At 32.9% G+C, this 18146-nt stretch overlaps 1 protein-coding gene across 1 annotated transcript in view; it reads left to right on the forward strand.

Moving 5' to 3' along the window:
• The window catches only part of LOC106710224, a 39728-nt gene that overhangs the window by 19909 nt on the left and 1673 nt on the right, over nt 1–18146 (forward strand). Inside the window, exons 2-6 of the mRNA XM_014502229.2 lie at nt 3356–3573; nt 6282–6435; nt 10353–11630; nt 12597–13778; nt 15464–16429. Coding sequence (XP_014357715.2) covers nt 3356–3573; nt 6282–6435; nt 10353–11630; nt 12597–13778; nt 15464–16429 — 3798 coding nt within the window. The remainder of the gene's footprint in view (nt 1–3355; nt 3574–6281; nt 6436–10352; nt 11631–12596; nt 13779–15463; nt 16430–18146) is intronic.

Raw genomic sequence — 18146 nt, forward strand, 5'->3', positions numbered from 1 at the left:
TGGATACTCAGAAAGCGGTTAAGTATGCACCTCACAATGTATTCTAAGAAATGCAGGTAGAGTGACATTTTCAATGAAATAACACAATCGTGCTACTCAATTACGTCCTTCGTTGAATATCACAAAGGTGTCAAATATAATAACCGGTATCATTGACAGAAAACTACGATAAAAAAAATGTATTCGACTCTCAAAGGTATATTGTTTCGTTACTGAACGTATTTGAGGACTAGCCGTGGGTTTCTAAGACCACCAATATAAAACATATCGTCATCCCTGTCATTATCTTTGACAAAACAGAGAAAACACTATGTTTTAAACGAAGATTTTGATCTCAGAAAACCACAGTAAGGTATACAATTAAACGTTGTAAAAAAATACCTCATTCATATCGTGAAAGTTAACCAGGAGTCATAACTTTTCAACAGACTTAGACTTTTTAGTCCTCTTTCTCTTCCCATCCTTTTCTTATAAGGAAAGGATGGGAAGGGTAGGTGGATTTGGTGGAGGAGGAAATGCATAGGAAAGTTAAATATTCTCTTTTTGTGCGTCCCCTCCTTCGTCGATTGAGGGTAGGCAACGCATCTGCAATTGCGAATATCCATGGGCAGCGGTCGCTTCGCCATTTTTCATGTGGCCGCTTGCTCGTTTGCTATCTTGTAATATAAGAAAAACAAAAAAGACTTACTTCCTAATCTTTTTTTTTTTCATTCAAAAATACAACAAACAGACCTATGCTGAATATATATTGAGAGTAGTTGTATTAACAGTATTTAGTTATGATCGTTTTTTGTTTTTTTACGGATAAAACATAACATTAATAAATAAGAATAACAAATAAATTTCATACAAAATTATAATTCAAAGGGAAATCTTTTCAAAAATGATCTGAAGGGATAACCTATATCTATTAAAGTTTTATTCTTTGTATACGAGATAAATAAGAATCAAGTAGAGTACTCCTACGTTATCAGAACCACAAAATGATGTCACACTTTAACAGTAAAATTATCTCACAGGAATATCTCATAAAATAGGGAAGTCCGTTGCATTTTGTCAGCAACGTTATTTTTATAAAGGTACAGTTTATTCGCGTTCAGATTCAATTAAGCTAGACCAGATTAGGAAAGGCACCATCGCTCGCTTTAACCATAACTCGATTATAATTAAAAAATAAAATCGATTTTACTTTATTATGCAAATACCTATGTATTAAATCGATTATATAATTTATTACATCTTAAATAAATATTTAAAACATAATTTTTCTACGTATGAATATTGGTAAAAATAGATAAATAAATAATAATCTAGAAATATAATAGTAAAAGTTTATTCCGTGTCTATTATTACTTATATTATTTATTGAATTTTCCACATCCGCAATTCAAATACAATATGGTATCTTTTTTCAATGAGAAACAAAGAAATGACAAAACATTTTTGTACGGGAATTACTGCATTGAAAGACCACAGTTTCATTGTACTGTTGTAGTTTTTGTTACCTTACATAATACGGGTAACTGAAGTCACACTTGACTTTTTTATTGGATAATAGCCATATAGAGGACGATAATCATTGAGTAGTTAAAGTGGTATTGAGTTCATCTCTACCGCCTGTTATACACATGTATTGAACTCTTGTTAACTATTTAAGATGTATAGGAAAAGAATAGACTACGTTTAAGATTTAGGGTTACCAAATAAAAATATGCATTGTTACTGATTCAGGCAAAAATTGCCCCAAGATTTGTAATCCTGTTACTTTCATTGTATGACAAAGACTATTTTTAATTTCACTTTTACACACAGCAATACTTCTTACAGAAATGATTTAACAAATAGTGGTTGCCAGCGCATAAAAAAGTAGCTAATATATGCACGCATGTATCAGCTATCTTCCCGTCAAACTAGGTCCAGCCAGTACCAGAGAAAAGCAAAAATTTTAAAAATAGCTACGCAAATTAAACATGTGTGCGAAATGTTTTTTTTTCGATGTTACCAATTTTATTAATATGTGTAAATATTAGGTCCTTACATATGAAATTGGCGTTTTGTATGGGAGGAACAAAAAGTCGAATATTTTTTAATATAATATATTTAATTAATCAAAGTATGAACCATTATTTTCTATGCACTTTTGCCATCTCATAGGTAGTTCATTGATCCCTTTACTAAAAAAACCAGTCGGACGGGAATCAATAAAATCTTTGAAGGCGATTTAGACTGCCCCATCGGAGTTGAATTTTTTCCCTTGCAAGAAGTTATCCGAATTTCGAAAAAAATGGTAATCTGTTGGAGCAAGGTCCGGGGAGTACGGAGGATGTCTTAGACTTTCCAATTGAAGCTCTTCTAATTTAGTAGCCGTTTGTTGCGCAGTGTGTGGTCTAGCGTTGTCGTGAAGCAGCAGTGGCGTGGAGCGATTGTCCAGCCTAGGTTGTTTAGCCGCTAGCTTTTCCATCATGGTTTGCAATTGCTGACAATAGACATCAGCCGTAATAGTCTGGCCAGATTTGAGAAAACTGTAATGAACAATACCGGCACTAGTCCACCAAACGCTTACAAGTAACTTTTTTGGGGTTAATTTTCGCTTGGGGCAGGATTTGGCTGGCTGGATGATCGAACCATTGCGCTGAGCGCTTCCGATTACCGTAAAGAACCCATTTTTCATCACAGGTAATGATTCGGTTTAAAATACCTTCATTATTGTGCCGGTTTAGTAATGTAACGCAACAGTCGACGCGCGTTTGCCGGTTTGCTTCAGTCAATTCGTGAGGTACCCACCTTTCAAGCTTTTTAATCTTCCCAATTTGCTTCAAGTGAATTATGAACAGTTTTATCACTAACTTCGCAGCCTGCAGCTAACTCGGACGTGGTTTGCGGTGGATCCGTTTCCACAATAGCCTTCAACTCTTCATTATCAACTTGAGTCTCAGGCCGTCCACGGGGCTTGTTCTGCAGATCGAAATTTCCAGAACGAAAACGTTGGAACCAAAAACGAACTGTGTTTTCTTTTGCAACACGACCGCCATACACATCATTCACCCTTCGAGTCGTTTCCGCAGCACTAGTGCCACGGCGGAACTCGTACTCGTAAATAATGCGATATTTTAAGTTTTCCGTTTTGTAAAATGAGTGACGCAAACAGAAAAAAACGGAAGAAAAAAAACAAATGAACGACGTTCATCGAACCACAAATACATGAGTCTATAGCTGTACAAATTTGAATTTGGAATTCCTTACCAAAGAGGAGAAATTCGTGATTAAAGTGGCCAGTACGAAAAACGCCAATTTCATATGTAAGGACCTAATATTTAAAAACAATAGAAGAATAACGTACATTTTCCTGTTCCAGACGTACTTCACCCTAGCAGTGTGCGTTTCTGCCACTGTAGCGCTAGTATCGAGTAGTGTTGTCCAGGCGCCGGTTAATGGCAACTTCGAGCTGCTCATTCTGCACAACAATGACATGCACGCCCGCTTCGAACAGACGTCCCAGCTAAGTGGCGCTTGTACTACATCTGATAGAGAAGCGGGAAAATGCTACGGGGGATTTCCGAGAGTAGCACATGTGTAAGTTAACTAACTCTTAAGACACGGGATCACATCTGCGGTAGATCACTGTACACAGTCCATGAACATACATACAACTGTACCAAATAACGAGCTGAAAGATCCAATCGTAATAGTCCGGGAGCCAGTGACAGATTTTCATGACCAAGTCCCTCCCAATCGAAAATTCGTAAAATGCATAAGGGACTTATACAATGAATACAGTATAAGTCCTTTATGCATTTTACGAAGTTTCACTCAAAAAGAAATAATTGACCGAAAATGTACCTGGCTCCGGGACTATAAGAATCCCGTCTCTTATAAGCTTTCAGTAAGTAAAAACCACGTAGGTTTAAATTACTTATCCCTTTGACTACTAAATAACGAAACGCGTGGACTATGAAAGCAGATTGGTTACTTCGTGCATATTTTGAGTTTTGTTTAAGTGTTGTTATAATTCCTTACCTTTGGGCTATTTCGCCATTTTGATATGACAGGATATGGTCTTAAACCATTTTACATTTTTTTAACAAAAAAAACTAAATTAAAAAATCGAATAATTCAATTGTTTTACCATATAAAATTGTTTACTCATCCTAAAATCGATTTGCAGTGTACACAACGGTACTGCAAACAAAGCCCACTTTATTGCAAATTGGAACAACGGACGCCGATCAACTTACAATTTAGCCGCGAAATATTACGCCATTTTGTTTTTTGTTCTAGTACTATACAAAACATATAAACGAGGCCTTCTGTTTACATTATTATTAGCAAAAGAGTTAAATTAAACAAACATTAAAAAAAACTATAATGAAATGCATCTTAGTTAAATTAAACTTCAAAATAAAAAAAAAAGTACAGTCGAATTGATAACCTCCTTCTTTTTGAAGTCGGCTAAAAAGTAGTTTGAAGCACAAAAACACAGTATTTGCAAACACTATCCGTGTTTTATTTTGTTAAATGTAAACAATAATAAACGCCACTACACAGCCCATCCATTAATATATAATATAACTTTGTAACCAGAATTTTTATATCAGAAATCTAACCCTTTCTATCAGATATATTTGGTTATAGTAAAGAAGACAATTTATTTATTGTAAATCTAACAAAATTTATCTTAAATTAGGACTAGAAAAGGTAGGTTAATAGGCAAACGGAACAGTTACAGGCTACTTTTTCTATTTTAATCCATACAACCCACTTCGGCTTTCACCTATCCCGATCCAATTTATCCCAACCCTAATAGACAACCCAACCCGAATCGGGCCGACACGAATACCCTCTCAGGAGGGAATCAAATCAGTCAATCATTGGGGATAGGCGAAATTATATTCAAGATTTAAAATAAAGACGAATAAAAAATTGATAAATAAAATCTTGTAATCTCTTATGATCTGATAATTCTAGTTTAAGATTTCGACGCCCCCGCCGAATAACCCCGCCCAATAGGAAAAATCAAATTTTTCAGGAAAAGCAAAAAACCGTATTTCTTTAATAACTTCATCAATAATTATTGTACAAGAATCTTTTAGATACGAAAACAAAGCTTATTTTTATAGCTTCATTGTATTTAATTTTCATTCATATATTCCGTGCGTATTCTGTGCTATGAAGGAAAAATTATAATACCGGAAATAAAAAAACTCTATTCTTTAATTTCTTCGTCTCATAAAAGTATAATTCAATTGTGAAAAAAGTGTACAAATTTTAATTTCACACAGTTTAATTAAACTCAATTATGCAAGAAATAGCTTAAAGCGCAATTCTAAAATCTTCTCATTCCTATAAAAGGAACACGTTTATTTGATTCATATCAGTTTAATTAGATAGAGTAAATATAGCAAATATAACAATACATTTTGAGATACATATGTATGTACATACAAGTGTTTAAATACACACAAGACATGCAAGATATTGTCAAGCTGTCTCATTGTTTACTGAAGTTAACGACTCACTGACAACGTACCGATCGTTAGCTCCCTTGCCTAAGACAACGGCTATTTTCATTATTCAATAAATAAAATTACAATGATTTAATCTTATCCTACTAATTGCATAAATGCGAATGTTTAGATGGATGGATGGATGGATATTTTAAGGAATCTCCGCTAAGGCTTAATGGATTTTGATGAAATTTGGCACAGATGTAGTACATAGTCTGGAAGAACTTTTAATTAAAAAGATTTTTTAATTCCACGCGGTTGGAGTCACGGACGTAGTAATAACGTAGTAAACAATAAATATAACTTGTTCCATTACGAAGCCATAAATATTATAAACCATAGACATTTTATACTTAACCCAATTCGAATATAACATATTATATAATATTATTTAACCATACAAACAATGTCACTCCACTTAATAATTCTTAATAATTCTTACAAAATAACTGAAAACCTGAAATTGCGTATAGACATTGGAGTATTCTCTGTTTACATCATTTAGGTGTTTAATAGAAACGAGATAAAATGTATAATTTATTTCATTTGATTTTATAACCTTCAGATTTAATTAACGTTTGAATTTACTTTTTTACACTGAATAACTAGAGCTTGGCCACGATCCCATCTTATGTTATGTGGTGATGTGGCCGAAATACCTGATCACCCTACACTTGAAAGTACCCACATAGTTGGACGGAAAAACTAACGCTAGCAAACTGTTCCAATCCCTTGCTGTATGCACAAGTAACGATGATTTAAATCTTTTAATTCCAGAGTGAAAGAGGCGAGAAAAGCGGCTGCGTCTGGCGAAGGGCCGCCGGTTCTGTACCTGAACGCTGGTGACACATACACTGGTACCGCCTGGTTCACCATCTATAAGTGGAAAATCGCCGCTGAATTCCTCAACGCATTACAACCAGACGCCGTTGTAAGTTTTATTCCTTATTAAAAGAAGTTCGTTGTGTCTGCGTTCATATTGTAGTGTACAACTCGTGTATAATCACATGTAACTTGCGTGAAATGTTACTCACCCCACGCCTCATTTCCACACGAACTTATATTCGTTAGTCCTTTTGCAATGACGTCATCGTTAGGTTCATGTTATTGTACACGATTGTAGTTAAGTTTGTTGTGTTGTTGCGCTCTTATAAGTATGTAAGTATTTGAAAAGCATCAAACCCAAGATCTGCTTGTATTCCTACAAGATGAGATATCTTTAAATAAAAGCTTCGTAGATAATGAATGTTTTTTTGGCTACTGTGTAATTGGAGATCTAGTAAATATTGTAAAACGTCACAGGAAGAGTGGAATTGTTTTTAATAGAATTCCATTGGTTCACATCTGTTCAATTTTAGGTATATTTTGTTTGTGTTTGTATCATGTTCTGCATTTTTTGTTTGTGCAAATTACTGGTGTTACTTTTAAAGTGATAAGTTAGTTGTTTTGTGACAGCTACCATTTGTGACAATCGTTATTTGTTATTCTGTCATTGTTAAATGATAACAAAGATGTTACAAATACCAGCTTGATTATGTCGGCTTCAAATGCAAAATGTTATTATCGTGTTGTTCCAGTATTACAATAATTAAAGTTTTTTTTTTTCAATTGAAATTTAACCAAATGAAAAAACTTTATGGTAGCGACCGCGGATTTATCTAAAAATATTGGTGTTTTGATTTAATGTTATAAGTAGAGTGTATCACTCTTATTTAAGAATTTATTTGCTTATGAAATATCTTTTGATTAACTGTGGTTGAGACCATAGTAACATCTTTGACTCGAATAGCCCGCTCAAACGGTGTAATACCACGACCAAATAGAATACAGGTGTCAACTAGAAGCAATTCCGCGTTTCGTCTGATGAGTGTCTAGAGGCCTTCTTTTAGTCCTCTTTCCCATGAGACACTTTACTTATTAGAAAGGGATAGGAAGGGTAAAGAGATTTGGCAGAGGGGGGACGCATACGAAGACGAAACTCTTTTCGTACGTCCCCTCTTCTGTGCATTAAAGGTAGACAACGCATCTGCAACGGTCATTTCGCTATCTTGGCAAATTGAATTATCCGCTTGCTCATTTGCCACCTTTTGCAATAAAAAAAACCTTTAAAAAGATAAAAGTTCACAAAATAAAATTAAATATTCGACCTGTAAACAAAAGGTCGAATGTCAGTTTGAATAAATCGTGCCGCGGGTGGCGCGACGGGCGAATGCAGTCTGATTTTCATTGCTGGAAAATTTTCTAGCGTTGACAGCTTTGTGGCGTCGGGCTATCTATGTATATACGTTTAACATTACATACGCGCGATACATACGGCTTATGTACCAGCGGAAAATCAATACTTGACAACTTGTTGCGTCGCGTTTGGTTATATAACTTGATACGAAATAAACTCGAAACAAAGCGGCATAATTCTGTTTTATGTCGAATTTATTTCAATTAATTTTACTATATCTGATATATTGATAAAGAAATACGTAGGTATAAGACTGAGGATCTAACTTCAATGCCCATTTGAGGTAAAATATGTTGAATACGAGTAAAAAACTTACATCAAGTTTTACTAGAGTAAGTTCTATTATTCTATTCTAGTTTGTATTTTGTGAGTTCCTAATGGCAAAAGGCCACTAGATAGTCAACTTACACGGTACCTGAGTGAAGTTCGAATCCGTAAGTTTCCATCATTGGAAGATAATTTGTAATACCAGTGAGAAATACAATAATTATTTTTGTATCTAAGCGTAAAAAATATTTACTGCACAAATAGGTCAGCGCTCTAGTCATTTAATCGTTACTTATGTCCAAATGGATCAATCATAACGACTAGAGGTTATCTACTTAAAAAACGAGGAATGGTAAAACAATTATATAAATTGTCTCACGTTATTTATATAACTTTACAAACAACAAAACTTAATCAAATGATTTCACCATAACTTATTTATTTGGTTCATTGATTTGTTCAAATTATTCGTGTCAAATAAAACAAAAGACGACGAAAGAAGTGTCACAAATGATGCCAGAGCGGGCATCAAGTGAGAATTGACCGATGAATGCGTATTGCTACTCGTATAGTTACTGCTATTCACATTAGACTCATTTAAAATAATTGCCTCCTCCGAATCAGATGAAATAAAACCTATGTGGTAGAACTCTGTAAATATTTCATGATGTTTTAAATGCTTGATTCCTCTGTACAGCTAAACCATTTTAATATGCGTATTAAGGTGTAATGTAAAATTAATTACAAATATCAAACTTTTACATTTTATAGTATAGATGGGACTATTCCTTATATACTAAATTAGATCCCGAACGTGATACTCAGTTAAATAACTTGAGAGTTATCACCGAACATGGTCCGGATTTTTATTGTTATTACAAATACTATCTGACTGAAAGACATCTCAGGTCATTTGGTCATGGTCAAGTATTTTGGGGCCAGGGTTTCTACTCTGTTGTTTAGTTTAAGCTGTTACTCAACAAACATTTTACATTATGACTCAAACGTCTTGACCCACAACTTAAATAATAGATATAACTGAAATAGCCTAAAGTCAAAGAATGTAGACTATTATTTGTTTATAGTGTTAGGAAGTCTGTTAATAGCCATTACAATTGAAAGCAAGAACGATTCTAATATTAAATGCTATCTTACTAATATTATAAATACGAAAATTAAGATGGATGGATGGATGTTTGTTGGAACGTATCTCTAGAACGGCTCAACGAATCTCGATGAAATTTAACACAGAAGTAGAACATAGTCTAGAAGAAGACATAGGCTACTTACTACGTTTTTTTTTTTAATTTCCGTCAGCTAAATGCTAATTTTAAAATAATAATAGAGGTAAAGGTTTTTTGAAAATATAATTATGCGTATAATGTAAGTATTTAGAGTGCCAAAGAAAAGTAACAAAATTTATTACGCATGTATTTTTAATTTATTAACTTTTTTCATTCTTTTTGCACTAGAAACTATATTGTACAAGGTAATTCGAACGAGAGTTATACAATGAACATTATCTGAATCGATAATTTTATCGTATCGAATATTCGAAGATAATCGTCGTAAATATGTACGTAAGTTTATCCTTTAATATATCTAGTTTTATCAGTGTAATAACATTTAAAAAGAAACTAACACATTTAATCCAAAAACTAACTTAGATTGAGTAGTAGTGGTAGAATTTAAAATTATATTTAAATCTAAGTCTGATTCTGAGACGTAATTTTGTCTTTATTTTGGAACGAAGTTCCTTATCGCGCGTTGTGAAAGGGGGCTAGACGGAAAAAATTCTTACGAAAAGTTGTCACGACACTTTTTGCTATATCACCATGGCAACGACGTGACAATATATAACGAAAATTCATAGAAATAAAATGTACTTCTTGTGAAGACTTAAGTTTTTTATTCATAGAATAAACATTGGTTCCTTCACTAATTAATTGAAAGGAACTTCGTTCCGTCCGGGTGTCCCTTGACACCTCTCAAGTTTTTTATTATATAGTATTAATCGGTTATTTATAATATTGTACCATATATTTTAAACATGGGTTGGAGGGCTTGATGTATATATCTTTGTTTGCAAAGGCTTTCAATGTGGTTTTCATTTTTGTGGTATGTAATATTGTTCTTGTCAATCTTTTATATGTTTTATTACATTAAATGTACCTATTTACTAAGATACTTATTAATTATTAAAAAAATGTTAACTAATTTATAATTTTATTTACTTTTCTTTAAATTATTAAATATTCTTAGGAAGCTTTACTAAACAAAACAGCTTTGTTGAATTAATCGACAATTAAAGAATTTATACTAATAAATTATAATCCGTTTTTCAGTCACTTGGAGGAAACGACTTTGAAAAAGATTCTGCACAATTATCACCGCTTTTAAAAAGTATAAGTACGCCTATACTGGCCACAAATATAATTTTAAACACTGAAGAAAAAGAAAGATTACAAAAGTCCGTTGTATTTAATGTAAAAGGATATAAAGTTGGAATAGTTGGTTATGTTACTCCGGAATTGAGTACACTTGATAATGCAGGTGCTGTGGAATACATAGACGAAGTTATAGCTCTACAGGAAGAAGTAAACAAATTAAAAGAACAAAACGTGTCAATAGTCATAGTTTTAGGACACGCAAATATAGATAAAGTTACAGAAATTGCAGCCGAAGTTGATGGCATTGATTTAATTATAAACGGATATAAAAATGTTTACGGATCGAACGGCAATACAAAGAATTTACAACATGAAGTAGAAAATGTAATAACAGTGACCCAACAGACTGGTAAGAGAGTACCAATCGTCCAATCATTTGCATATAATCAAAATTTAGGTAAAGTACTTACCAAATTTAATAGCAATGGTGAATTATCAGACTACCAAGCTGAACAGATTCCATTAGATTTCTCTGTTCCTCAAGATACAAATGCTCTAGCAATAATGAAGACCTATATGGCAGATATTGATTTACTAAGTCAAGAAGTAATAGGCAGCACCGCTGTAGTTCTAGATGGAGACACATGCAAAGCAGAAGAATGTAATTTTGGCAACTTAATTACTGATTCTATGATGTATTATTATTCTATTAGACACCAAGGTGATCGTTGGACTGATGCGCCGATTGCTATGATTCATAGCAGTGCTATAACCACATCTATCGCACCACAAAACCGACCAGCGGCTGTTACCAAGCGTGCTTTGTTGTCTGCTATACAATCAGAAGGTAACTTAGTCGCTGTTACAATGACTGGAACTGTATTGAAACAAGTACTGGAGCATTCGGTCGCGGACTATCGTTCAATTAATCCGTCCGGTCGATTCCTTCAATACTCTGGCATTCGAGTGACGTATGATATTGCTAATGCACCGGGTTCTAGAATAGTCGATGCCGTTGTAAGATGTGGGGCTTGTTCTATCCCTGAGTTTCAGACTATCAATGATTCAATAGAGTACTCGATACTGATGCCATTATCGTTAGCAAATGGTGCAGAAGAATATTCCATGCTTATCGGACTTCCTCGACGATTTCTTGACTTTGACGAAGCGTTTGGTGCCGAAAAATATATTGCTCAACGTAGTCCGGTATATCCTGAAGTATCGGGTCGAATTGTTTTACTTAATCCAGAAAAAGCTTCAAGTTCAGCTCCTACTATAGGCACTTCAATTACTCTTTTGGTTATTTTATTAACTTATGCACTTGGTTGAATGGATCTTCTTTAAGTAAACATATTTAAAATTAATGTTGTCTTTTATTTGATTGAAAAGAGAAATAAGATTTTCAAATTTCATAATTCCTTGTTTTCAAGTGACAACCTCCAAAATTTTACGGACTGATCTGAAGTTTATAACGTAAAAAAATAATAAAACCAAAATTTCCGATGTGACGCGTAGTGATTTTAAATCCAATTATTTTACAGTAAGTACACCAGGGGTTGAAAATTAAAAATGTTTTAACAAGAAACTTGCAGAGGTCTTTTCATTGTAGTATAAGATTATGATTATATGGAAATATAAATTTTTAACTTGCACCATATATGAACGTAGAATGTTTTTTAGAAATGGTAAATGGCCTCACCATGCTACAATGAAAAGATACTAACAATTTGATTATTTCAATATTTTCCAATTTACTAATAACTAAAAACTGTCTTTACTTTCTTTCTAACAGACCTTATTTTTACAACAACAAATATGATGTACAGCGAATAGAGTGATAAGATTTAAAGTTAACATAATTTAAGAAATATCTATTACACTAATTTTATTTGTCCATGTGAATTATGAACGATTCTTTAACTTTTTGCTTACAGTCGATATGAATCTTAAAATCAAATAAATGGTATTTTATTTTATTATTTTTCTCTTCTTCAGACTTCAACTTCTTCTTCTTCAAACTTCTTGTCTTCTGTGATAATAATTCTGTACACCATATATGTAACTAAAACTTTACATGAAATAATAACTCATCATAAAAGTACACAAACTTTAAAATTTAATTAATGTTATCTCTCCATGAGTTTGTATGTCTGTGTCCTTTAATGAAATAGTGATACATTTTTTTTTTGTTGATTTCAGTCCCTTGGCAATCATGAATTTGACAACGGTGTCTCCGGTTTGACGCCTTTCATCGAAAACTTAACATGTCCAGTGCTCGCAGCAAATCTTATCCTGAATCGGGAACCTTCACTGCAAGCCCAAAAGAATTTAATGAAGTCTATAACACTTGATATAAACGGAACAAAAATAGGAATCATAGGCTACCTAACTCCCGATACGAAAATTCTAGCAATACGAAACAATGTGGAATACATAGAGGAAGAAATAGCTATCAGAAATGAAATTGCTGAATTGAAAAGGCAAAATGTTAAAATATTCATAGCTTTGGGCCATTCGGGATATCTCAAAGATATGAAAATAGCAAAAATAGAAGATATTGATTTAGTCATTGGTGGTCATACTAACACATTCCTTTGGGAAGGTAAAACTATTGATTCAGAAAAAGTGGACGGTCCATATCCTACACTAGTTAAACAAACTAGTGGTAAAATAGTTCCAGTAGTTCAAGCGTATGCGTACACAAAATATTTGGGCAAATTGCGAATTGTCTTTAACAGTAGCGGTGACATAATTAGTTTCAATGGCAATCCTATTCTACTTGATAACTCGGTACCACAAGATGCTGATATTTTAGAAATCGTGAAAAAATATCGTAAAAACGTTGCAAAATTAACCGAGGTAGTGGTAGGAAAAATATCAGTAGTCTTGGATGGTCAATCATGTCGACTAAAGGAGTGTAATATGGGAAACTTGATTACAGACGCAATGGTTTATAAATATGCATCTGAATATGATGGAAAAGGATGGACAGATGCGCCTATTGCTATTATTCAAGGAGGTGGTATCAGAGCATCGATAGCACACACTAATCTACCAACAAATATAACTAAAGGCGATCTTTTGATAGTAATGCCTTTTGACGGAAACATGGTTAAATTGTCAATCAATGGATCAAATATTTGGAAAATGTTAGAGCATTCTGTGGCAGGTTATCTTCCTCTTCGCTCTCCGGGAGAGTTCCTACAATTCTCAGGACTTAAAGTGGAATATGATTTCGAGAAACCTCCGGGCATGAGAGTTAAAAGTGTATCCATACTTTGTGGCAATTGTTATTTGCCTACGTATTCTTTATTGAACCGAACGAAAGTGTATAATATATTGATGCCTTCATTTTTATCAATGGGTGGCGGTGGTTTTTCTGTATTTATTGATCTACCCTCAACCGCTTTAGACTATGACGAATTACAATCAACAATTGAATACATTGAAAATCATAAACCTCTATACCCAGCTGTGGAAGGTCGGATAATTATACATAACGCCGATAAACTATCAAAAAGTGATGCAACTTCAACCAAATTTTCATTTTATTGTCTTTCATTCCTACTCATTATATATCTGTAACGGTGATTAAGGATACTCGAGATACTAACCATTGGTTTCCTAGATCAAAATCTCAGTATAAAATATATAATATTTTTGTCAAAACAGACACATTAATACGTTTTAAAAGGAGATGTTGGTCTTAGAAACCCACGGTTAGTGGTACATTAAATATTTAATGATAACTTTTACTATATTTTATTTTTCTAGTCGTAAAAAATCTCTTAAAGAATTGTGATAATGAGAGATATAATTATTTTAAAGATATTAAATCAACATATTGAATGTTAATAATTATGAAAATAAATTCAAATGAGAGGTTGTGATGAAAGTGTGTTGTGTCAATAAGAAGAAACAATATAAAAATGTAAAACATAGTGGCTTTTTTAAGAAGAGGCGTATACATCTTGTAAACATTCTCTTATGTTTTGTCATATGTATATTTTTTTGATATATGCCATAAAATGCTTGCTAAGCAAGTTTAGTACAAACAGATGTATTTGATCAATTCATCGTTTATAAAAAAGGTAGGTTTAGGTAGTTCCTATTTTATAGTTATATATCACATTGACTAATCAATAATTATCATCGTTTTCAGTGTGCAAAGGTAATGAACTTTAAAAATTTATTAAAATACACATGAGTAATAGTCATATTGATGTTATCATTTTTCTTGTACATGTAACTTGCATTTATTTCTGCGACTAGACGTAAAAAAATATATTTTAGTACTGTCCTGACACATATCGTCCCTTAGCTTACAACACCGCCAAGTCGAAAATTGGCGGTTTTCACATTTTAATGCCATTGTATGCGGCTGCTAATTCCGCATCTAACCATCGGTCATATGATAATTGAAAATTACTAAAAATAACCACCGATTTTTTTTAAATAGACAGTTTTTTTCGTCTCCTGTAAAGTTGATAAAAATGACTTATGCGGTATTGTTAGCTAAGGAACTGTTTGTACTATGAGTTCGAAAGTTCAAAACATTTTAGCTGTAATATATGACACGTATTATTAATAAAGTATAAGATATGTATATATAAAGTATATATATAAAGTATATATATAAATAGTATATATATAATATATATAAAGTATAACGTTGTAAGCGAGTGGGTTAAAATTTAAAGATTTTATGAAATATAATATTAGTAAGATTATAAGTTTCAGTAAAAAAACTTTCATTTATAAGAATTAAGTAAATCCAAAACACTTGCTATTTTTATCTAAAGACTCATTTGTGATCCAATATTTATAAGTTGCCTCTTTGTTTAATACACATACTATTACTGTTGATAAACATGATAAGTTTAAAACAGTTTTAGTTAGATTATTTTATTAAAAGAGAATTAACCCGCGCAAAATTTAATTTATGTGTAATAACATTAAAACGTAGAGGCTGCAGCGTGCATTCATAAATTATGGCTTAATTTTTGCTTTTAGTCATTCTGAAATATTTAAACCTTAGTAACCTTGGACTCTTTGATTTGTTTCAGTCCCTTGGAAATCACGAGTTTGACAACGGAGTCAGTGGGCTCACGCCATTCATACAAAATCTGACAACTCCCGTTTTAGCAGCCAATTTAAAACTAAACAATGTTCCCGAACTTCCAGCCGAAGCAAACCTTAGAAAATCCGTCGTCTTCAATGTGTCCGATGTCGCTGTAGGAGTAATTGGATATCTAACTCCAGAAACAAAAGTATTAGCTGTCCACAATAACGTCGAATATATTGACGAGATAGTAGCGCTTAGAGACGAAGTAAAAAACTTGAAAAATGAAGGTGTCAATATAATAATCGCACTTGGTCATTCTGGTTATTTGAAAGATTTAGAAATAGCGAAAGCTGTAGATGGTATAGATTTAGTGATCGGTGGACATTCAAATACCTTTCTGTGGAACGGTACAACGCCCGATTCAGACGAGATTCAAGGCCCTTATCCTACTTATGTCACACAGGCGAGCGGTAAACAAGTACCTGTTGTACAAGCGTATGCATACACGAAGTATCTTGGAAGACTACACATGGTATTCGATTCTAATGGAGACGTTATAAATATAGACGGAAACCCTATCCTATTAGATAATAGCATACCTCAAGACCCAGAACTTCTGCAAATCGTGGAACGATACAGAAGGGATATTCTTAATATTACTGAAGAGGTCCTTGGACAAACGTCTGTCGTACTCGATGGTTTGAGTTGCCAAAATAAGGAATGTAATCTCGGGAACTTGATAGCTGATGCAATGGTTTTCCGATACGCGACAGATTACAAGGGAAAGTATTGGACGGATGCACCAATAGCAGCCATACAAGGAGGTGGAATAAGATCTTCGATAGCGAATACGAAAGCACCTACTAATATAACTAAAGGAGATTTATTAGGTGTAATGCCGTTTGAAGGAATTTTAGTCACAGCCGAGATGAGTGGAACAGTATTACTACAGATGCTCGAGTATGGCGTATCTAATTATGATCCCTTGGATTATCCTGGCGAGTTCCTGCAAGTATCTGGAATTAAAGTAGTCTTTGACTTAAGAAGACCATCGGGATCGAGAATCGTGAAAGCTGAAGCCAGATGTGGTTTATGCGATATACCAAGCTATTCAGACATAAAGCCTGATCAAAAATATAAGATTATAATGCCTAACTTTTTAGCACAAGGTGGAGATGGTTATTGGATGTTTAAAGGTTTGCCAATACATACGTTAAATTACAATGAACATGCCGCTACTGTTTTCTATGTGACCCATCACAAACTTATTTACCATGGTGTCGAAGGGAGAGTTACACTTATTGAAGGAAATGAATCAAAATCAATATCTAATGCACCTTCACTGTTTATTTTAATAACAGTAATTGTTCTAAATTGTTTTAAATAAAGTAGTAATGTAATGAAATAATTAAGTTTGGAATCGAAATGTTGATAAAACACACTTGTTGAGAACACATTTCGATTTGTATTAAAGTGGCATTTAGGAAAATTATGCATTAGTATTATGTAAAGCACAAATTATTAAAATAAAATGAATAGAATTATTACATAAGTTTGTTATGTATTTAAACTTTTACGGTGATAAGTCTCAAACTTGAGAACTTTATTTCACTTGCAATAATATTTATGTTATGCATTCCAGTTCTGATACCACGAAAATTATTGTTGCAAACCCCTGTAATTTTATTATTATCTTCCTAGTTCTTGATGTTCCCAGTGAAGCGAAAACATTAGATTATCCGTTACTCAAATTAAGATAGAGAATACCAGTAGGAATTTGCATCACTTTATAAGCCTATTTATAAGCAAAAAAGTTTTAAGCTCTTTCTATAAATGTAGCATCACAAAGCCACGTTTAGATGCTCAAAAGACTTTTTATTGAGGAATTTTATAAGGAATACCTATTTATCTTAATTTTTTTTGTTTGTTTAGTTGTACCATTGATGTTGTGACAAATTGACCATAAAGTCAACATATGCTCATGAATTTGTTAATTTCCAACCGATTAACCGAAAATATCTGAAGAAATGTAGCTTTAATGTTTTACATTCTTTGAACGTCGCCGTCCAAGAAAGATGATTGCGTATTATTAAGAATATAATGTAACCTTGGGTTTACATTGCCCAAACATATTCATTATCATATACAAAATCACGTAAATAGTATATGCCTCTCATACTATTTGAAAAAACGAAAATATCAATATGTTCTTGTACATATGTTTAAGCAGTAGAAACCCACTGTGAAAAGTATGTAAATATTTCTTAGCATAACATTTTTATCATTAAGGATACTACTATAAATTTGATTTTGATTCAAATTTTACTGTTGATCTTTGTATTTACTAGCAAATCTATTATTTTGTTAAACATAAATTTTATACTGACTATAAAAATCGAGGAAGAAATCACTTATGTTGTAAGTTTTTTGTTAGTTTAGCAAATAAAAAATTATGTTACATGAGATTGAATTGAAATAAATAATTAAAAACTTGCACATTTATTTATTACCATAGAACTCAACTTACGTGATACTTTTAGTCTCTGTTTTGTTAAAGAGAATGAAAGGGAAAACAATATTTGATGATGTTACCTGAAATATGAAACCTAAGTATCATGACAGTGAAGTTCTACGGTTATTACCAACTGTACAAACCTTATAAAATATTCTAACAAAAATGACGA

The sequence above is a fragment of the Papilio machaon genome, chromosome 15, assembly GCF_912999745.1.
Source record: "Papilio machaon chromosome 15, ilPapMach1.1, whole genome shotgun sequence".
NCBI classification, from domain to species: Eukaryota; Metazoa; Arthropoda; class Insecta; order Lepidoptera; family Papilionidae; genus Papilio; species Papilio machaon.